This window comes from Lagenorhynchus albirostris, chromosome 1, assembly GCF_949774975.1.
Source record: "Lagenorhynchus albirostris chromosome 1, mLagAlb1.1, whole genome shotgun sequence".
Taxonomy (NCBI): domain Eukaryota; kingdom Metazoa; phylum Chordata; class Mammalia; order Artiodactyla; family Delphinidae; genus Lagenorhynchus; species Lagenorhynchus albirostris.
This window is the reverse complement of record NC_083095.1, coordinates 157,899,483-157,922,883: the sequence shown is the minus strand read 5'-3', so window position 1 is coordinate 157,922,883 and position 23,401 is coordinate 157,899,483. Positions and strand designations below refer to the sequence as shown.

Sequence of the window (23,401 nt, the reverse complement as noted above, 5' to 3'; positions counted from 1 at the left end):
CAGACTGAACCCTAACCGATATACGTTCCCATCGGGGTTGATAAAATTTAGCAATAAAAGTAAACCACTATCTGAATAAACCAAAAAGTCAGACTCCTCAACCACTATAACATAAAACACAAACAGTACTAAACACATCGCTCTATAGGGCACTCTGATTCCTACAGATTAGTACTTTTCAAAATATGTCTACTTTGCTCTTAAAAAACTATACTAAATAAACTGTAATTTGTTACATATAAAAATAAATTCTAAACATGTTTTCAACCCCGTGGTTATTAGTTTCTCAATAGTATTAGTTATCACAAATAATCTAGTGGCCAGGTCAGTACTACCCATTCAAGTTTTTTTTTAAGTGTACAGTAGTCCCCCCTTATCTGCAGGGAATACATTCCAAGGCCCCCAGTGGATGCCTGAAATGGCAGAGAGTACGGAACCCTGTATATATCAATATGTACCCGTGATAAAGCTTAATTCGTAAGTTAGGCCCAGTAAGAGATTAACAATAATAATAATAAAACAGAATAATTATAAAAATAGACTGTAATAAAATTTATGTGAATGTGGTCTCTCTCTCTCAAATATCTTATTGTACAAATGTAATGCCTTTTCCATCTTAACTAAGTGCTTATAGTGTACTATGGCCATACCTTTTGCAGTTGAGGAGTGACAGCAAAACTAGCATAAATTTCTTTTTCCTTCTTCACAATTTCACAGATAGAAGGTTTGTTCTCACTGTAGATCTTGGCACACTCAGCGTACGAGTTTTCTTTCCTTATTAAGTCTAGCACTTTTACAGCTTCTCTCTGGTGTATCCAGATTGCCAGCATAACTACCCTTGAGCTTTGGGGCCTTTATTAAGTAAAATAAGGGTCACTTGATTACAGCACCGAGATACTGCGACAGTCGCTCCGATAACCCAGATGGCTACTGAGTGACTAACAGGTGGGACCCACTGGACAAAGGGACGATTCACATTCCAGGGGGCTTGGAGTGGGATGGCATGGGTTTCACCACAATACTCAGAACAGAAAGAAATTGAAAACCTATGAATTGTGTTTTTTTTTAATTAAAAAAAAATTTATTTTACTTATTTATTTTTGGCTGCGTTGAGTTTTCGTTGCTGTGTGCTGGCTTTCTTTAGCTACGGCAAGTGGGGACTACTCTTCACTGGGGTGAGCGGGCTTCTCACTGCGGTGGCTTCTCTTATTGCAGATCACGGGCTCTAGGCACGCAGGCTTCAGCAGTTGTGGCTCGCGGGCTCTAGAGTGCAGGCTCAGTAGTTGTGGCGCACAGGCTGAGTTGATCCATGGCACGTGGGACCTTCCTGGACCAGGGATCAAACCCGTGCCCCCTGCGTTGGCAGGCGGATTCTTAACCATTGCGCCACCAGGGAAGCCCTTAGGAATTGTTTATTTCTGGAATTTTCAATTTAATATCTTCAGACTGCAGCTGAGGGTGGGTAACTGAAACCGTGTAAAGTGGGACCGTGGATGGTGGGAGGGGCTCCTGTACGACCTGTGACTATGTGTGAGACTGTTTCCAATACTGATATATGTATAAGCAATCACAAGATGTGCCCCTGAATCTTTCAAAAACATGAGCTAATCAGAGCTATACAATCTGAATCTTAATTGGCATCTAGCGTAATGTAGAACCTTTTATAGTTTGATGTAAGGAAGACAATTATCTCAATCATAGGAGACACTTAGCACATGGAAAAAAATGAATGAAAAAAAAATGTGAACATACGTATTCTCTACTGGCGTAGCGCCTGCCTTGTTTCAGAATTTGGAAAGGCTCTTAGAAAATACGATGGTGAGAATGTCACAGTATCTCCCTCCTCCTCCCCTCACATCACAGGCCCCAGCTGGAAAGGGCGGCCTCCTTCCTGCCCCCATCAGCCAGCCTGCTGCCCCCACCTTGTCCTCTTTCCCAACGCAAGTCCTTCCACCACCCACAACACATCAAGTCGCTCTGGCCTGAAGCTTACACCCCCTCCCTCACCTCACTCTGTCTGACGGGCTCAGAGTGAGGAAGAGAAAGGAGGCCCAGCAGGGCTGTGACGGGCCCACACTCACCAGCCCGTCGGAGGAGAGATATGGTCAACCGACAGAGGGCAGCCCCCACAGCCCCACATCAGCGTCACTCCTGGCCTCCCCCAGCCAGCCTGCGAGGCTCTTCCAACACCTCGAGGGGCAGACACCTCCCTTCAGAGAGGGCAACTTGCTCTGGTGGTCATTCGCAGGGGTGGGGCGTGTCATGTCCCCCTGGAAATGAACCAGAACTCACAGTGGCCTCTTCAGTTTTATGCCTCAGGAAGATGGAAACGTACCATTAGAGTAAAGGATAAAACTGGAGCTTGATATAAAATAACTATTTATCAGAGAAACACACATCAAAACTGCAATGAGATTATTACTTCATGCCCATTGGACTGGCTATTGTCAAAAAGGCAAGAAATAATAAATGCTGGAGAGGATGTGGAGAAAAGGGAGCCCTCCTACACTGTTGGTGGGAATGTAAATTGGTGCAGCCACTATGGAGAACAGTATGGAGGTTCCTCAAAAGATTAATAATAGAACTACCATACGACCCAGCAATCCCACTGCTGCGCATATATCTGAAGAAAAAGAAAACACTAATTTGAAAAGACACATGCACCCCAATGTTCACTGCAGCACTATTTACAATAGCCAAGACATGGAAACAACCTAAGTGTCCATCAACAGAGGAATGGATAAAGAAGATGTGGTACATATATACAATAGACTATTACTCAGCCATAAAAAAGGTAAAATCTTGCCAATTGTGACAACATGGATGGACCTTGAGGGTTTTATGCTAAGTGAAGTAAGTCAGACAGGGAAAGACAAATACTGTATCATTTCACTTGTATGTAGAATCTTAAAATCAAACAAAACACAAAATAAACGAACATACCAAAGCAACCAAAAACAAACACGTAGATAACAGAGAACAGAATAGTGGTTGCCAGAGGGGAAAGGGGCTCAGTGGAGGAGTGATGGATAGAAACTGGATATTTGGTGATGAGCACAGTGCAGCGTACACAGACGTAGAAATATAAGGCTGTACACATGAAACTTATATGATGTTATAAACCAATGTCACCTCAATAAAAAATAATTCTTAAAAAAAAGGAATTATTTAAATCAAGACTTCAAGCCATTCTAGCTGTGAGACCCTAGGCAAGATATTTACCTTTCTAAGTCTTCCTTTTCTTCTGGAAAATGGGGATAAAAACAGTAGCTTACTCACAAGGATACTGTGTGGATAAGCTCAGCGGATCCCGTGCAGGGCTCAGCACGAAGGAAACGCCCAGCACGTGGTTCCTGTTAACAGTAGTTTGTAGGTGGGCCCTACATGTTGTGGAACAGGATGAGGGGCTTGGATGCAGACGCTCGGAGGAGCCTGGGGGGAAGGAGGCTTCCAGGAAGCAGCGAGAAGCGAGCCCTAATGAGTGGAAGGGCAGGGCAGAGGCCAGAGGGGTCGGGGAGGACCTGTCAGTCGGGGCCCACACCACACGCCGTTAGTCCAGAGGGTCCAGGTGTCAGGGTGAGGCTGGGAAGAGAGGAAAACTAAGGCCACATCAACGCTCACAGTTCAGAGAGTGAGTTTTCTGCTAATGAATCAGAAGTTGTATCATCCTGGTCAACAGACAGAAGAGTGTCCTTACAGCAGAGACAACCAGCTCTCCGCCAAGACTCTGTCCCCACTCCACAATGTGGGCCGTCTCTGGGAGGGACCCGTCCAGGGAGGGACCACCTTTTTCAGCTTCCTTCCCAACCAGACACGCTTCGGGCCCCGTGACGAGCCCTCCCCACTGGTGTGACGTGCAAGCATGAGTGTCCCTTTCAGGCCAAGGAAGTCAAGGAGCACGTGTTTCTCCTTCCTCTCCCCCCTTCACTGAAATGCAGGGGACCCCACGGGCCTGGGGGGTGCAGGGCCACTGGTGGAAGCAAGCGGGGTCTTTGAATCTGGTGTGGGGGGAGCGGCCGCTGCCTGGAAGGCCCGCCTGGATGGGAGCAGGAAGCAGATGTTCACGGCGTTAAGACGCGAAGTCTGGGGTCTGACAGCAGCTGGTGTCACCCTAGCCGACCCCTTACCTCCCTGACTCAGCAAAGCAGCCAGCTGAGCTGGGGGAGCCCTTCCTCCTCGTCTACCTGGAGAGCTGCTGGGCTGCGCAGAGCTGGGGGGTGAGCCCCTGGAAAGCTCGGCTGCAGGGGCTCCCGCTGGGGCCACCCTCCTTGGGCGAGGCCCCGAGACCCACCCTACTGCTGCGGGCACCCCCCCACCCCAAGGACACACCTGCGCCACCTGCACAAGGAGTCCTGACCCCTCAGCAGGCATGAGCACGTGCATCCTTCACGGTAAGATGCCCAGTCCCGAGAAGCTCCGTCCCAGGGTAGGGCTGGGGCAGGCGTGCGGTGGGGGGGACGGGTGCCCTTTCTCCCATCCCACGCACCCACCCGAAGGAGGGCGGCTTCCCTCTGTTCAGACGCCAGGCTGAGGGCCTACTCTCTCTGCCCTGCAGGGTGGGGGTAGGTCAGGAGGGATGGACAGGTTGTCCCCGTTTCCCTGAAGGGGACCCACAGCCCAGTGTCTGCCGCCACTTGCCCCTGCACAGAAGAGTCAGTGTCTCAATACACAAGCCGTGATTTACTTTAAAATAATCCAGCAAGGGGCTTAGATGAAACAGGACCAGTCAATGTTGATACCATTGAGGACGGATAGGGGTACACGGGGTTCACTATACTAGTCTCTCTACCCTGGTGAATATTTGAAAATGTCAATATAAAAAAATTTTAAGGAAATTTCTCAGTATTTTGTACAAGAGGAGGCCCCCTGAATTAAACTACCCCTCCCTCCCAGTGCCTTTTCAGGATGTCATGATTCCCCTCACGAAGGAGGAGGTGTTTACAACAGACAAGATTTGTGGGTTTTTTCCTATTTCCATTAATATTTAGTATGTCATTATCTCCAAGTCTAATCACTTAAAGAAGAGATTTTAAATAATTGATTACTACCTAAGAGGAAAAAATCCATGCCGTCTTTTTCATTATCCATCAAAACCCAGAAAACCTCCCCGTATAGTCCTGACGTGGACACATAAATATATTAATGCACATGCTGAGAAGAACACACATACAAATCAATAGACATAAATTCACCCCGGGTACTTTCAGATGGAAAAACCATCATCCTCTTTCCACCCCCCGTGTGGCGTCTTCCTCCCCAGCATGAGGCCTGACCCCATAAGAGAGGGCTCCAGGGGCACCCCTTTCTTCCTTCTTCCAAAGAAACATCTATGCAAAGAAATACCAATACCTCATAGAGTTTCACAGTCTCCAAAACACACAGAAAGCTAACATTTCTCGAACTCGGATGAGCTGCGTCCTATTGTGTGATCACCCGTAAGCCTATGCATGTGCACGATCGTGTTTATCAGTCTAGAGAAAACGCTTGCATCTGCACTTATTAAAATGCCTTTGTTGGTGGCATGTCCTCCAAGAGGGCACAACACCGAAAAACAGAAAGAGGATGGCCCGTGAGCGCCCGTGGAGGGGGCAGCAGGACGCCCATGGTCAAGACGAACGCGCCTTGAAAGCACTCACACCTCCACGGGCAGAACCCTGCTCCATGGTCGCATGGGGACCCGGGTGCCACTTACCACGAGGGACAGGGGCCTCTTCCAGGAGACGACGCCGATAAGTCCCGACAGCAGCACCTGGAACAGAGGGAGCAGGGGGTGAGGAGCCTCCCAGGACTTTTCTAGAGCACAGCACGCAGGCAGGAGTGGGTCATGGTGGTGGGTCTGTCCCTCCCGACAGTCACACCCGCAGCCACCACGCAGGGCCAGAGTGACCAGCTCGCAGGGATGCCGAGAGCAGATGCGCTTTCTGAACGAGCCTCCCACCCACCCCCGGGCCCTCAGCCTTATCCCCCCAGGTCCTGAGAGACACTTGCTGTGTGATTTAACATCACAGACAGCACTGAACACACTACTTTGGGGAAGGCGGTGCTGTCCCCACTCACAGGTCACACGCAACCTGCCCAGCGGCCTGAAGGCTCCCTCTGTTCTCCCACACCTGGGACCCCCCCCCCAGCCCCTACAGGGGTCTCCCCTTCACTCTCACCCCACCCAGGAGGCTCCCTCGCTGTCCACACTGGCTCTAAGCTGCCCGCCCCGGCCCAGGCCAGCCCTGCCCGACCCCTGGCCCCTGCCCTGCCGAGCGTGTCCCCCCAGAACCTCCCCAGCAGTGCCCCCTCCGCCCTGGCTCCCCTGTCGCCCTTTGTCTGCCAACTCCCAGGAGAACCACCCTCGGCTCCTGGCACACCCTTCTTCCGGGCTGCCCCCCAAGCCCACGTCAGACCCATGTTTGCTGATCCCCATATTCCCAGTCTCCTTGTGTCCAGGCAGGGCCACTGGACCACAGAGACACAGCTGCACCCCACGCCCACTGCCCACCGCAATCTGCCTTCAGAGGGGTAGCTGGATGCAACAGACAAGGGCCGTTACCACCTTGACTTTCCACAGTGGGCCTGGGCCAGGCAGTCCGGGACCAGGCTGGAGGGGCCGGGCTGCACTTCCCCGGGATTCCAAAAGGACCGACCCCAGACCCAGAGCAGAACGCGCAACTGAACAGACCCACAAGGTCCCGATGGTGACAGAGCCCAGTTCACCCTCCAGCACCTCTGCACTGAGCAGGACCGAGTCTTAGACCCTGCAGCCTCCACCCACCCAGTGCCGTGCTGGTCTCAGATGTCCAACAACACCCGGACCAGTTGTCTTTATATGAAAGGCTTTAAACCTTATTCACACACGCACGCGCGCGCGCACACACACACACACACACACTTAACAGAAAAGAATGAATGGAAAAGCTTCCGCATGCTCTGCTCCCCAGCCTGTCACATCTACCTTCTCTCTTCAGGGCACGTACCTCTTCCGAACGCAGCCAGTGCTGCAAATGTTAGACAACCGTTTTCCCACCTCCCGAGTCTCCTCTCTCCGTGATGCTGCCCAGCTCCAGCTGCAGCCGTCACAGAAACCCTGGGCTGCTGTTCCCCACCCCCCTGCCCCACGGTCTCCGAGGCCAAGTCTCCATCATTCTTCTCCACGTGTCTCTAAAGCCGCTCTCTGCCCTTCCGCACCCAACACTCCACCCATCAGAATACCCTCTCTGGTGTCGAATTCTTCCTCCTCAATGGACACACGACTTCCCCCTAGTCATTTTCCGTTGGACTGAGCTGCCATTTCTCCTAAGGATAGGCTGTCGGGACTCTCACCATCACCTCATGCTGGAGAGCGCACACCCTGACCTCTTCTCTCCACCTCCAAACCTTCCTGTGGAGAATCCAAAACTTCTGCCAACTCCGCCATCAACATCTGAGCTCCTGGCGCGTTCAGGAGCCGCAGTCGTGAAGTTGGGTTGGCTCTTCCTCTCAACACCTTTCCTCCCCCTCTGCTTGCCCTCGCTCTCATGATTTACCTGCCTGGACGGGGTGCTCTGCCACTCACTCACCTCTGCCCCTCCACTGGAACTGCGCTGGATGCCTGTCAGGTGAATGTCACCTCCCTGGACGGGCAACCAGACCCACACAAATCCGGTCCCTGCTTTCCCACCAGCACCGCCCTAAGTGACCCTCCACTCATGTCCTGGCCACTTTGGGCACCAAAGCCACTGCATTTCTCAAACACGAGCCCTGGAACGGAACCCCTGCAGGCTGTCTTCCCTCCATACTCAGCACTCCCCTCCTGTCACCGCCCACCTCCTGGCCCCCTGCCTCAGCCCCACCTCTTTCTCTTCCTTCAGATGATGGCCAAGCTCTGGGGGCTGAGCTCTGACCCCACCATCCGCCTAGGATGGGGCTTCCACAGTGTCCTCTGTCTGCCCTTCACACCAACACTGGCCACGCCCAGACTGAGGCTGGAGAGAGGATGAGAATTCTCAGACTATCTCCCAGAAGATGTCCACTTACGCTCTGCTTTCTCCTTCTCATTTCTACCAGATGAAATTTCACCCATCCTTCCAGACGTGGCCCAACGCCTCCTCACCCAAGAAGGGCCTAGGAATTCGAGAGAACATGGGGCCCCACTGAACTCCCAAACCACCCCAGACCTCTCAAGTCCTCTCTGATACACACAGACAGAACTCCTTCATCTTCTAAGCAGAAGCTGCTAAAACTATCAAGTCTCTACAATGACCAGGCCACTTACAACAGGGATTTTACTGGACCTCCGAAGAGCAGGGGTTTCTAAACACAAAGGAAGTTAACAGCACTTATCTGAGGCCACAGTAAAAATTCTTGACATTTCCCATCTTCATCATGAAGTTATAATTCCACAAATCCCCTCAAATAATTTTACTTCCAACAAACATGGACTATTTGCTTCTTGAAAATAATTTACATTTCTAAATATCAATAATAACTATAATTGGGAATGGATCCAAGTCCCCTATACGAAGGCAAAGAATAAAACCATCAAACGCAATGAGGCATGGAGATCCCGACCTTGTATAATGCCTTCCCCTTGAGTGTGAGTAGGATGTGCTATTCCGTGACCCTCCCCAGGGACGGCATCTTGAAATGATGTTGCCCTGGCAACACCTTGACTGCAGCCTGTGGGACCCTGGCCAGTTGACCCTACTAAGCCATGTCCAGACTCATGACCCAAGAAATCTGTGAGATGGTAAATGGGTGTTGTGTTAAGCTGCAAAGTTTGCAGAAATCTGCTCTGCAGAAATAGAAAACAAATTGTCAGGGACTGAACGTCTGTGTCCCCCCCAAACCCATATGGTGAAGCCCCAACCCTCAATGTGGTGGTATTTGGAGGCAGGACCTTCAGGAGGTGATTAGGGTTAGATTAGGTTGTGAAGGTGGGGCCCCCATGATGGGATGGTGACCTTATAGGAAGAGAAGGAGAGAGAGATCTCTCTCTCCACATGTACACACCATGGAAAGGCCACATGAGGACACAGAGAAGTGAGCTGTCTACAAGCCAAGAAGAGGGCCCTCCCCAAAACCTGACCATGGCAGCATCCTGATTGCAGACTTTCAGCCTCTAGAACTTCAAGGAAACACATTTCTGTTTAATCGGCCCAGTCTATGTTAATTTTTTAAATTTAATATTTATTTTATATTGGAGTATAGTTGATTTACAATGTTGTGTTAGTTCCAGGTATACAGCAAAGTGATTCAGTTATACATATACACGTCCATTCTTTTTCAGATTTTTTTCCCATATACGTTATTATAGAATATCGATAGCGCTCCCTGTGCTTTGCAGTAGGTCCTTGTTGATTATCTATTTTATATATAGTAGTATGTGTATATTAATTACAAACTCCTAATTTATACCTCTCCCACCTTTCCCCTTTGGCAACCATAAGTTTGTTTTCAATATCTATAAGTCTCTTTCTGTTTTGTAAATAAGTTCATTTGTATCGTTTTTTTTAGATTCCACATATAAGTGATATCATACGATATCTGTCTTTCTCTGTCAGACTTATTTCACTCAGTAGGACAATCTCCAGGTCCACCCATGTTTCTGCAAATGGCATTATTTCTACGATATTTTGTTACTGCAGCCTAAGCTTACTAATACACTAACATTTCCAGAGTGGGATGCTGGATTTTTGTTCCGAAATATCCCCTCTCCCTCCACGTCTGCTCTCAGGTAGAGCTGACTTCTCTGCCTCTGGTACAGAAACACCAGCACCAGCTCTAACAAGGGTGACTACGTTAGAGTGGAGGAGACTTTCAAAAACCAGATGCTGGGCTCCTCCTCCCTGAGGGTGCCTGCTCCCATCCCCATGGCAACCAAGGGAGGGGACCATATCCCTGCTCTGAAAAGACAGGGACTTAGGTTGAACTGCTGTTTGCTCCATCCTAGCAACAAGGCAGGACGATGTTGCATGTTCTGCCATATTGGTAATTCTGCAGGCTTACTTTGTACCACTCCTGTGAGAAACGGCTCCTGCATCTAGCTGGCCAGTGAAATTATATCTCAAGTACCCTCTGTCCTGTTTAATTTGCCAGGATTGTTATTCAAAGTCTGCAGTTTACAAAGACACTGAAGTGGGTCAGAGAAGAGGAACAGACAATTCAGTAGTTGTGAAAGAAAAGCCAAAAAGAACAGGAAAGGCATGATGCTGCCCAGAGAGGAGGGTTAACTTTCCCAGCACCTGTGAGTTGCTGTGAGGACGCCAAGTGGCTCTTTTCTCCACTTCCCCACCCAGCCTACAGAGATGCAAGAGATAAAATTAGAAACGAGAAAGAGCTTCCTGCTGTTGGGAGCAATGAGAGGGGATAAGAGACTGCGGGGAAGTAACAGCAGCTTTACAGCAGAAGTCCTTGCCTTTGATTGGTGCTGCCCCTGTACTCCGAGGCCCGGAATAAATCAGTCCTTTAAATCTTGTCTCTGAGACTGAAAAGTTATTTCACTGACTAAAATCAGGAACTTTCTTCAGATCTTCCAATCTGGTTCAAAGGCAAACAGTAATGCAACATTTCGGGTAGTGAAGCAACTGCTTCCAGAATGCAGACTTGAAAACCAACTAAATTGTTTCACAAAATATATGGCCGGCTGCCCCATAGCTACAGTGGTACCAGTTTACCACTAAAAAGCCAGCATGCACGTGTCTGGAGAAAGACCTGCTGTTGCAATAAGGGCACAGATAGTACTCTGAGCTGCTCAGAATGAAAGACGTCTGTGGGTCCCCACCTTCCAAACCTTCCGGATTGCAGGCCTGCGCTACGGGGGCCTCATGGAGTAGGTGATCCTCCTACTTTATCCCACCTCCATTTTCTTCTCTTTCAGCCTGGTTTTCTTTGTCTGGGTCTCCCCGGGGCCACATGGCCAGGTTCCATCAGGTGTGAAGGCCCTCAGCCTCCTGAGTCCATCTCGGCTCCCGTCTGGGAAAGAGACACCTCTGCAGCCTTCCCATCCCACCCATGCCTGTGCCTCCTTCCCTCAGCACATTTCCTGCTCCCAACCATTCGCTTTCTCTGCATATCAGTGCATCAAACTCAGAACATCCACAAGGAAAGCCACTCTCCTCAAAGGACCTTCTCCACAATAGAAAAAGAACTCTGCAGCTTTCATTTGCTTTTCATATAGTAGCAAAGCTATAAATCGATGACAAAGTTGCCCCATGAAAGAAAAAAAAGTAAAATCATATAAATGTTATAAATAACTCAGAGCTGAGATACACGCCACCTGTTCTACTGCAATGTGTGTTTCCTTGATGCAAATTAGCTCACGTACGCTGGGTACCAAACTCATGTGCCCTGGCTCTGCCCTGTAATATGTAGGCTTCTCCAGAGCTGTTTACTCTGAAATTAGGGTAGTTTCTAGACCTGACACTGGATTTTGTTATTTGATGAGTAATGTCACACATATATTATTATACTTTTAAAAATAAGTTGATTTTAAAATGTTTTAAAATAATTAGTTTCCTTTGTAATCCTGTATATTTTATTTCATGCACTTAAAAACCTCATTCTGAGAGGGACCCCAAAGACCTCACCAGACTGCTCTACCAGAAGTTAGGAACCCTTGATTTAGAAATCCTTGATTCAGTGCAGATCTTTTAATGGCAAATTCCCCTTTTTTGTTTATCTGTAAATTTCTTACTTCACCTCATGCTTGAAGAGTAGTTTTGCTGGATACACAATCCTAAGTGGACAGTTTCTTCTCTCAAGAGCTTGAAGATATTATTCTACTTTCTGGTTTCCACTGTTGCCATCAAGAAGTTGGCTGTCGTTAAACTGCTGTTCCTTGAGGGGTGTTGCTCACTCTTTAAAGACTTTTAAGATTGTCTCCTTGCTCTTGGTGTTCTGAAGTTTCTGCATGATATGTCTATGTGTGCATTTCTTTTTCTTTATCCTCTTTGAGATGGACTGTGCTTCTGAATCTGTAAATTTATATTTTTCATTAGTTCTGGAAATTTTTAGCCAGTACTTCTTCAAATATTTTCTCTCCTACATCCTCTCTGTCGGGGACCCCAATAGCCACATGCTGATCCTTCCTACTTCATCCTCCAAATCCCTTAGTTCTTCTTTCACATCGGCCACACCCGTGCCGCTCAGTATTTCATTCTGAATATTTTCTCCAGGTGTATTTTCCAGATGACTAATTTTCCCTATTAATCAGCTGTTGAACATTTGCATTTGTTTAGAAAAATTCAATTGTTATATTTTAGGTATTTAGAAGTTCTATTTTTACCTTTCCCCAAATACAGCTATTTGCTTCAGATAGTTTCTTGTTGCATGCTCATCTTTAGGGTTCTGCCCATAATTACTTTAACTGTTTCACGTTCAGAGGTTCTAGAGTCCAAGGGGGTAGTGAAAGGAAGGTGTCTAAGTCTGTCCTTCATGGTTTCTGTTGACCCCCACTCACTGCAGCTGGCTTTCTTTGATGCCTGCATTCTTGGAAGTCTTTTGTTGTGAATACAGCACTTGATCTTCATCAGTGAGTTTCTATGGACCCCAAATGGAGGAATTTTTCCCAATAGAGTTCTGCCAGTAACCAGGGAGCACCCAGGATTCGTTAACACTATGGTCTCCAGGGACCTCATGGCACAGCATGGAGACCTCAGGATGAGCCCTCCTGGCCAACCTCGCTGTGCAGGGGGCAACCAGGCTCAGGGCAACCTCCCTGCAGCCATGCACTGCTCTGACCACTCCCTGCTCCCTGGACTCCAGCCACCTGCGTGTGTGTGTGTGTGTGTGTGTGTGTGTGTGTGTGTGTGTGTGTGTGTGTGTGTGTGTGTGTGTGTGTGTGTGTGTGTGTGTGTGTGTGTGTGTGTGTGTGTGTGTTTGCAGATGAGGTGGGGGGCCTCAGAGACCTGCAGTGCCTCAAGAAGCATGTCCTTTGTCCAAAACCAAGGCATAGGCAGATCGGTGTCTGGTGAGGCCCACTTCCTGGTCCATAGACAGTGGTCCTTCCACTGTGTCCTCACTTGTGGAAAGGGTGAGGGAGCTCCTGGAGTCTCTCCTATAAGGGCACTAATCCCATTCATGTGGACTCCACCCTCATGACCTAATCCCCTCGCAAAGGCTCTACTCAAAATACCATCACACTGGGGACTAGGATTTGACGTGTGAATTTTAGGGGGACACAAACGTTCAATCTACAGCATCCAGGATGTCACAGGTGATTTTCTAATGTATAATATAAGTTACAAATATTAGTATATTTTTATATTGGTTTATATTACTTTAATTTTTTTTTTTTTTTTTTTGCAGTACGCAGGCCTCTCACTATTGTGGCCTCTCCCGTTGCGGAGCACAGGCGCCAGACGCGCAGGCTCAGCGGCCATGGCTCACGGGCCCAGCCGCTCCACGGCATGTGGGATCTTCCCGGACCGGGGCACGAACCCGTGTCCCCTGCATCAGCAGGCGGACTCTCAACTACTGCGCCACCAGGGAAGCCCTATTACTTTAATTTTATATTAATTTATACTAGTAATATAAATTACTAATGTGGTATGCAAAATATAAATTACTACAGTTGATTCCCTCTCAAATCCAAAAGCTAAATGTACCTATTAACACTAAGAAATTGGGAAAGTGGCCAACAGCTACAGGCAAATTCTTCACAAACTTCAAAGCACAGAGATTTCCGACACTATTTAATTTTTCTCTGAGCACAGAGGGCGAAAACAGGAAACTTTCCAAATTTTTTTTACAAATGTCAGCATAACAATTACAAACCTGTAAAATATCAAAAGAGTAGAAAATAGACCAATTTTACTTATAAACAGAGGAACATCAATTTTTAAATAAAATGGTAGAAAATAGAATTTAGCAGTACATTTAGAAGGATAAAGAACAAGACAAGGGGTTCATGTCAGGAATGAAAAGATGGTTCACTAAGAGGAAATGTAGTAATAAAATTAATCATTAATATGATAAAAGTGAAAAACATGGTAATTCAGTAGATGTAGAAAAGGCATTTGATAAAATTCAATCTCCATTTTTTACAAAAAAAAAAAGTTCTTCATTTAATAAGATAAAGATGCCCACAATCACCACTTATATTTAAAATTCTTCTGAAAATACTAGTGTGGTGTGCAGACCAGTGAGAGGGTCCCAACGACCTCCACCTCTGGTGTACGCCTTCTACAGAATCCCCTCCCCTTGAGGATGGGAGGGGCTGTGAACCTGATGGATTTCGATCTCCTTGGGCTGAGGTTACACTATGTGACAAGGGTGAAAGGATTTTGCAGCCATACTTGGGTTCCAAATCAGTTTGAGTTAACTCCCTTAAGTCAATCCAAGGGAGTTTCTCCTGGGTGGGCCTGACCTCATCAAGCAAGCCCTCTGGGTCTCGGCCCTTCCTGAGTCAAAGATTTGAAGCACGTGGGAGATTCTGCACTGGCCTTGCAGGGTGCGCTGCCCTGTCGTGTTGTGGGTGGGCTTCTCCATCCCACAGCTTGCAAGAAAACCACGAGAACGAGTTCTGCCCACACCCTAGGGAGTGTGGAAGCGGATCTTTCCCTGGTCAGGTCACCAGACGAGGCTGCATGGAGCCTCACCTTGATTTTAGCCTTCAGACCCCGAGTGGGGACCCAGCCCAAATGCTCCAGACTCCTGACCCATGGAAACTGTGACATAATAAATCTGTGCTGTTTTAAGCTTCTATGCTTGTGGTAATTTGCTCTGTAGCAACAGAAAACGAATATGAGTACTGGAAAGGGGGGCAAAATTACTACTACTTGAAAACGATATACTTATCAAACTAGAAAACCCAAGGGAATTGATAGAAAAGAAAAGAAAAAGAAACCATAAGAGGATTCAGTAAACCATCTGGTTAGAAAAGTAACATATGAAGAAAGTATATTACTATCAATACTCACATTTATTGAGCACTGACTGTATACCAGACACTTACCAAGGTTTTATACTTTACCTCTTTGGATCCTGACAACCCTGAAAGGCATGTGTGATCTTTGTGCCCTACTGCACAGATGAGAAAAGTAAAGTACCGAGAGGTTAAGTGACTCACCCCATTCTAATGTCAGGATATAAACTCATGAACTACAGAAAAAATAGCTTTCACATAGGCATGTAAGAAAAGCCCGGTTAGAAAAGAGGATAAAATTAAGGAAAGATTATTCCATTTGTAACAGCAAGCAAAAAGGCAGACTGTCTTAGAATAAACAGACTAATGTGAAATGAATGAAAGCACTATCAAGAAAATCTCAAACATCTACTGAAATCATAAAATACTTCACTATTAGATGGAAAAAGATTCATTTCTTTAAATAGAAGGACGAAGCAATACCTAAATCCCATGCAATTCTCATTCACATACTAAAAAGGGGAAAAGAAAACCTATCCAATCAAAAGTGTTGGGACAACTGATTAGACACTTGGAAAGAAATAAAGCTTAATCTTTACCTCACTTTTTATACCAAAAAAAATTCCAGAGGAACCAAGAAGTAAATCAAAACATGAACACCCTAGAAGAACATGGCAGGATCTTGAAAGAATCTTTAGAAAAGAAGTCAGCCTTTTGAGCCACGACACAGAATCAAGGGTCCTAATAGAAAAGATGAATGAATTAAATATTTATTTTTAAAAAGCACCTGCATGTGATGAACAGAATCTTGGTTCTCAGTCCTAGGGCCTCCCTGTATAAGAAGTACGAGGCTCTGACATGTGACGTGGTAGCCTCTGGACAGAGTGGGCACAGTGCCATCCCCACCCAATGTTGGCCTTGGCCATGGGAGGTGGGCGTGGCCGCCAACCCAAGGCACCCCGGGGGTATCACGTGTTGCCCCTCGCCCTCTGCGCTCCTGCCTCCCAGCCCACAGAAAGACACAGCCCCATCAGCCTGGGCCCCAGAATGGACACATGGCACAGACCTAAACCCAACCAGGAGCCTCCAGCCCAAAGTGCGGGCCCCAGTGGCCTGCAAACCCAGAGGAGAAAATAAAGGTAGGCTACTGGCAACTATTGACCTTTGGGTGCTTCTTTATGTAGTCATGGCAAGAGCCAATGAACATATATTTATGTTTAAAAAGAACATAAAACCAGAGACCAACTGCACGTGGGAATAATATTTATAATACACTCAATAAACAAAGGGGTGATTGTCTCAGTTCACAAAGAATTCATATACATTCATAAGAAAAAGGAACCACTCAATAGAAAAAAGTGACTAAGGATTCGGAATAGGAAGTTCACATTTTTAATGGACAGTAAGCATATAAAGGGATGCTTAAACCTACTCCGATTTTTTAAAAGCAAGACAAAAGAAGAATATTTTTATCAATCAGACTGTAAATGTGTTTTGGTGGAGTTTGATAAAAACCCAGTGGTGGCAAGGGGCGGGGGGAAGGTTCCTCTCGAACATTATGGGTGTTGGTATAAATTGAGGCAGACTGCCTTGGGGGCAAGTTCATAAACCTCCCAAATTAGAAACTGCACATACTCATACTCAGTGATGGGAGTTTAGCCTACGATGTGCTACCAGAGGTACACCACACTGTTTACTGCAAAAAGCTGTAACCAGTGGGTAATAATAAAGGGCTAGTTAAATAAACTTTGATATTTACATATAACGTGAATATACGCATTATGACATTTGAGGTAGATCTGTTTGTGCTGTTGTGGAACGGTCTCAAAGATAAATAACTGACAAGACACAGCCTGGTGTGCAGAAAATGAATCCCATTTGTGTAAACAGAAAGGAACGGGTGCTGGTGCACACAGAAATGTTTCTCTGGAAGGAAATACAAGAAACTTAATGATGGGAAACTAGATTGGGGAGGGGGCAAAAGGATGCTCGCTTTTATGTGTGTAACCTTCAGTAATACTAATCTTTAATCCCTGTGTGTATTATGTGATGAATATTTTAAACTAAGCATACAGTTTGACCCTGTAATTCCTCTTCTAAGAATTCCAGATATTAATCAAAGTGTTATTTATCATTTTGAAAATGGGGAACAACCTGGATTTTCGGCAAGAGGGAACTGCTTATCTTTCAGATCCTTCCCAATTGCTGCCGTGGAGTCTCGTTATGGAAAAATATTTAGGGCCATTTGGAAAAGTTCACACTACATAAAAGGAAAAGAAGAAAAGGAAAAGCAGGCTACAACATGGTTGGGAGGGGGGATAATTTCCCTTCTATAAGTAGATAGATACAAATGCCGACACGCAAAAACACAAAGAAACTAGCACGGAACCCCAAGACGCTTCTGATTACCTCCCGAGAGTGGGATTTTAACACCCTCCGTGAAACCTTCTATTTCCCATGTTTTATACAGAAGACAGAAAGCACTTTATTGAGACTCAGGCTAACATGGCTGGTTCTGCCTTCTCAGGGGGCGGGGGCATACCTGAGAAACTGGGAGATCACCCCCTGCCATGCCCCCTTTCCCAGGTGGGAGTCCAGCGCTTGCATTGTTGGGCCCTTTGCTTCACAACAGACATCAACGGACTCTGCAGACTTACAGCTGCAAAGCTGAATAAAGGGGGCAAGAAACCAGAACCCCAGCTCTTGGCTGGGGGTCCGACACTGACCCACAAGTGTGTGTGGGGAGCAGGAAGGCCTGGTCTCCCCAGAGATGCGCCAGCCAGGTGGCCATGGGCAGTTCCATGTGGGTTGCCCCTCTGTGATGAACAATGATAAAAAGTTTAAGACATACACGTGACTCTCAAAGATGGATCCCAACCAGCACCCAAATGTATGCGGGACCCTCCTGACCCCCTTCTTTCTCTCAGTCCAAGTGGGAAAGAAAGCACAACACGAAGTGGGCAGTTACATTGCCCAGTCTGGAAAAGAATATTCTATAAACCATTTACAAATCATGTTGATTCCCTTCTTTTAGGAGTCTCCTCTTTGCACAACAATAAAAACTATGTATTTGTTGATACAGAACATTAATTCCATTAAAATCGCATTACGTGTAATGAAAAGCTATCAGAGTATAATTATGCAAGCGAATTCACAGATCCACATCAACTTTTAAATCCACTGGAACGACAACAGGAAGTGAGCCCGTCTGGTAGACAAATTGCTCCTTCATTTCCAGATGATTATGAATAAAGACCACTGCACTAATGTTAGAAACCACACGCTGTTTATGCAAACTCCAAAATCTAGGACTGTGCCTTCAAGGTGCCTTTGCCTGGGTTTCCCAGGGCTGTTCTGCTCTCAGTGCCTGAGGCTGTGCTCCTGAAACCTGAGTCTTCTGAGTCAGTCCCACCCCAAAGCACGCTTCCTTCTTGGAATTCCTGCCCCTGGAGCCAGGGGGCTGGGCCCTGAAGGACCCCCCGAATTCCTGGACATTCACGGTTGCCCCTCGGAGGGCCCTCTGTCGCCCAGACCCGCAGGCTGCCGGCCCATTCGCCCCACCAGGGCCGGATGTCCCCCCCAGGTGCCCCCCTCTCCGGCCCTCTGCCCTCACACCAGCCCTGGCCTTCCTCGCTGCCCAGGCCACACCAGAGACCTGGGTGCCAAAAGAGTCTCCTGTCCTGGAACTTGGTGAGGTCCTGGGAGGAGGTCAGGGGAGGAAGGGGCATGGGGACTTGATTTCCTGCAAGAGGCCACCAGGAGTGCTCCTTATGCCGCTCCCATGGGTGTGTGAGGACCACCCCCGCTGACGACCGTCCAGCTGAAGTCACTCTCACTGGGCCCCTGGGATCCCAGTGAGGCCCCTGGCCCTCATTCACGGCCCGTGTCCACCCGCAGGTTAGACGCTTCTAGGACCCCACACAGAAGCTGGGGGACTGGACAGCTGTCCTATGCTGATGCCATGTAGGGAAGGCGCCGGACAGACACAGTGACCTCCCCAAGAGCGGGCAGTAGGGCTGGCACCCCATAAGAGCCATTTCCATCCCCACTGCTACTGCCCCTTCCTGCGACTGGCCCTGAGTCCCCCTCCAGAACTCTCACGTCTGGTCAGCAGTGGCCTTGGGGTCGCCAAGTCCAGGGAGTCTCCTTCAATTCTCATGGTCCCACTCCCGCCTTTCCAGAACACCCTCCTGCCTTGGCTGCCCCCATCAGACCCTCGCAGCCACCCCTTAATAGGGGCTCCCTCACCCCCTCCCCTCCCCTCCTCCCCCTTGCACACACCATCTTTCCTGGGAGAGCTCGCTTTCTCCCGCCCTTTGCATCTAAATCCCTTCTCCCGGCCTCTCTTCCTTGAGGGCCTCCTGGAAAGTGCTGGAGCGGGTCTGACTCAGTGTGGCCCATGGCCCTATTGCACCCCCGCAGCCAATGGAGACATCCCTGCCCCGCCAGAGGTCCGCCGTGCACACAGGTGTGCAGGTCAGAAACCCAGACTTACCCGCTTCCCTCCATCCCCCACCTCACTCTCAAATCCCATCCAAGGCACGTGCATCCTACTGTCCAACCCACACTGGACCCCGCTCCCAGCTCCACCCACACCTGCTATCTGGTTGTCTCTTCTCACCTTGAAACCATACCCTTTACCTCGCACACTTGAGGCCCATGAGGGAGAAACAAAACGATTCACCCAGACCTCCAAGCTTGTTTGGCAGCAACCTTAGATACGGGAACAACCCGACTGAGCATCGCGCAGGCGCACTGAGGGACCAGAGTGATCGGCAGCGAACATTAGAGTCAGAGGCTGAACCACAGCCCCGCCCCCGCCATGTAACACAGAGAACCCCTGGAATTCACCACTGCGACCCATGAAGAGGCATGAAGGACAGTCGTGCATGTGCAGGGCGCTCTCCAAACTTCCCCTCACCTTCCACCCATGGTTTCCGAGTTCCTCCCCGCCCCCTCCCCAGATCAACGTCAACAATCAGTGTCACCCTAGGAAGCTCATGGGGACACAGAGCTGCTCATCACCTCCTGTCTCCCTGCAGGGCCGCCTGCAATAAAGCCTGTTCTCTCTGCAGAAGACGCCTGCCTGGTATCTGGCCTTCCCTGGACAACGAGCCCACCTGTGGTTCCAACTGGACCCACGGCGACAGCCCTCCAGTGGGTCTCCCTGCCCCACTCCTGGCGGCACCTCTAACCTTTGTTCCACGGGGAAGAATCATCTTAAATGCAAATCCAACCAAGCCACTCTCCCCAACTCTTCCTGTCGGTGGCTTTCTTCTGCCCTCAGGGTAAGTCCCCAAGCTTCAGGCTCAGAGGGTCCCTGCCCACCTGTCCTGCCTCCTCCAGGCCGCTCCACCACGGTGAGTCCCTCTGTCTCCCCCTCCCCTGCACAGCTGATCACCCGGAATGCGGAGCCCCCTGGGGACCCCGGCACTGGGACATCAGCACCCACACTCCCATCGATGGGCTGGCCTTCCTGCTGCAGCAGGTGCTGGGGACAAAGGGCACGTCTTCCATAAATGGTCACGCTGACCGGGGGCCTGGTCTCCCAGTGTGCATACAAGCGGTGTGTCCTGAAGGCTCTCACTCTCCAGACCGTCAGCCCCGCCCACCTCAAGGTACCCTTCTCACCTGGGCCCCTCCGGTCCTGCAGCCAGCTGAGGGAGCATGGCCCTGGGGAGCAGTGTTCTCACTTCTCCCCTTTATTTTATTGTACAACAAAAGCAATGCAAGTTCAATGTATAAAAAATTAGGAAAGTCAGACAAACGAAAGGAGGAACATGAAACCATGGATCTCTCGTTACTTCTACAACTTCTGTTAGATTGAATTCTATTGGATTCTATTGAAATAGATTTTGATAAAAATAGAGTCAGAGTGTTGTCAATAATCTCCCCTCATTATAATATATAATATATCATGATCATGACATGACACCTGGTAAGTATTTATTTACAACACTTTAATGGCTGAATGGTATTCCATTGTATGAAAATACCACCATGGACTTAAAGAGTCATTTATTGCCTTATAAATATTTGGAATCACAAACATTACGAGTAAAGTTTTTTGAACAGGCATGTAAATATATGAATACTTAATTTTTTCTGATCTAAGTGATTCTTTTTTTGAAATTATGCAGAAATGGCCAATATCTCTTATTGACCTATTCTTTTGCAAACTGTCATGCACTATAAATTGTGTACAGTTAACTTATATCTGTATGTTTATATATATTCTAAGTGATTCTTTTACATGATTTGAAAAGCCAACTTGCTTCCTAGAGAGGCCACCACTTACAGTTGTTTTGGTTGTTTCTTCTAGTATTTACTTTCAAATTTCTCAGCTTGATGCTGTGACTGACATCTGACTGTGAAAGTTGAGGATTTTCACCTCCCCGGCAATCCACGCACACACCAGACACAGCCAAATCCACACACATCTTGCTCTTTCCCGATTCCAATGCACTAACAGCCCAACACAGTATTTGGTGTTTACGTTATAATGGCTTTGTAAATATTATCCATAACTGAGCCACTAGGAGTACTATAATTACAGTGCCTTTAAAAAATCATATTACAGGGGCTTCCCTGGTGGCGCAGTGGTTGAGAGTCCGCCTGCCGATTCAGGCGACACGGGTTCGTGCCCCGGTCCGGGAAGATCCCACATGCCACGGAGCGGCTGGGCCCGTGAGCCATGGCCGCTGGGCCTGCGTGTCCGGAGCCTGTGCTCCGCAACGGGAGAGGCCACAACGGTGAGAGGCCCACGTACCACAACAACAACAACAGAAATCATATTACAATATTTAATTGGGGCTAACCACCTCATTTTTCATTTCATCTTCTATACATCCATCATAAATCATCCGAAGCCTAGGGAGGGTGGGAGGGAGGGAGACGCAAGAGTGAAGAGATATGGGAACATATGTATATGTATAAATGATTCACTTTGTTATAAAGTAGAAACTAACACACCATTGTAAAGCAATTATACCCCAATAAAGATGTTAAAAAAATAATAAAATAAAATAAAAGTACTAAGCCATAGCCAACTAAAAAAAAAAAAAAAAAAAATCATCCCAAGCCCTCTGCAGACCTGAGTGTCTTCTTGCTGTGTCTGAGCATATCGAGTGCTCCATCCACTCGGGTTTCCTTGGGTGTGTCCCTTGTGGGGCCCTCCAGCCCTGCTCCCCTGTATCTGGCCATCCTACTGGCCTGGTGCACCCAGCTCCCGGGGACTTGCCTTCATCTGGGACTCCCCTCTGCCTCTCTCCTGGGCTGCAGCCACTGTTTCCTTGATCCCGTGTTTTCCTTTCTCTCATTTTTCTCCCCATTTTTTTGGACAGACCATATCTTCCAATAATTCTCAGAGAAAGGATCCAGAGCAGGTAAAACTTCTGAGCCCCTGCATGTCTGATACGTAGAGACAGAAAGTCTAAGTTGTAGATGACCTTCCCTCAGCACTTTTTAGGCAGTGATTTAACACGTTTTGACTTCGTGTGGCTGCTGAGGAGTCTGAGTCATTCATCAGCAAATATTTACCAGGCACTGTTCTAGGCCCAGGGAGGTCGGCTGTGAAAGAAGGGGACCCTCAGTGCCTCCCTCACAGAGCTGGCACCCTAGGGAGCAGGGGAAGGGGAGACAAAGGATGAGTGAAACCATGTGGTTGTGTTAGACAGGGACACAGAAGATGAAAGACAAGACCAGGAGAGGGGGAACCCAGGAGATGGAAAATCCTGGGGTGATGGATCCCAACAGGAAGGACGGACATGGAGGGCAGGAGGGAACATAGGAAACTACCCAGAGGCGGGAGGGTCTTTGTTTTCATTCACCAGGTGAAGTACTGGGTCCTTAGTCTGAATCTGGAACCTCATACCTTTCCCTTCTGGAAATATTTCTGGTATTATTATTTTGTAAGGATTCTCTCCCCTTCATTTCCTTTGGTCTTCACTATTCCTATGTCTCTTCTCTGGCTCACCCTCGCATGCCTTTTCATCCCCGTTTCCAAGTTCCTGGTCTTTTTTGTCCAGTTTTATGAGAGATGTCCTCAACTTTATCTTTCAACCCTTCAGATGATTTTCTTAACTTCTTTAATTTTGAAACTTTTCCAATAGTTACAGAAGCAGAAACGATAAGAAAATCCAATCCACCTCCTTAACCCATCACTTAGATGAACGACTTTGCCATATTTGCTTCATCTCTTTTTCTTTGCTTTTTAAAATAAATTACATACATTGTGATATTCCACCCCTAAATCTTCTAATAGGCATATCTAAAAAATAAGGATATTTTTCTATATTACCACAAAGCCATCAATACATCTACAAATTACTAATAATTAATAAAATATCTTGATATTATCAGTAAAGCTCAATCCTTCTTCAAATTTCCCAGATTGCCTCCAGAATAACTTCTTACAGTTGATTTCTTCAACCTTGGTTCTAATAGCTAGTAATTAGGAAGGTATACATATATGGTTTTCATTTCTGCTGGGTAGCTTTAAATTTTCAGTTTGTTCTTTAACCCACATGGCTCTGGTTTTCAGTCAAGAGTAAACAGTATTGACATGAT

The 23,401-nt window shown here is 47.6% G+C and overlaps 1 protein-coding gene across 4 annotated transcripts in view; it reads right to left on the bottom strand.

The window, feature by feature from the left end:
- The window catches only part of ENTREP2 (endosomal transmembrane epsin interactor 2), a 364,437-nt gene that overhangs the window by 168,338 nt on the left and 172,698 nt on the right, over positions 1-23,401 (bottom strand). For 3 of the 4 annotated variants that reach the window (XM_060156918.1, XM_060156942.1, XM_060156927.1), the window contains one exon: positions 5,693-5,749. In XM_060156918.1, the coding sequence (XP_060012901.1) occupies positions 5,693-5,749 (57 nt within the window). Of the gene's footprint in view, positions 1-5,692; positions 5,750-11,667; positions 11,877-23,401 lie in introns of those variants that run through there. The other variant, XM_060156933.1, reaches the window with a different exon arrangement.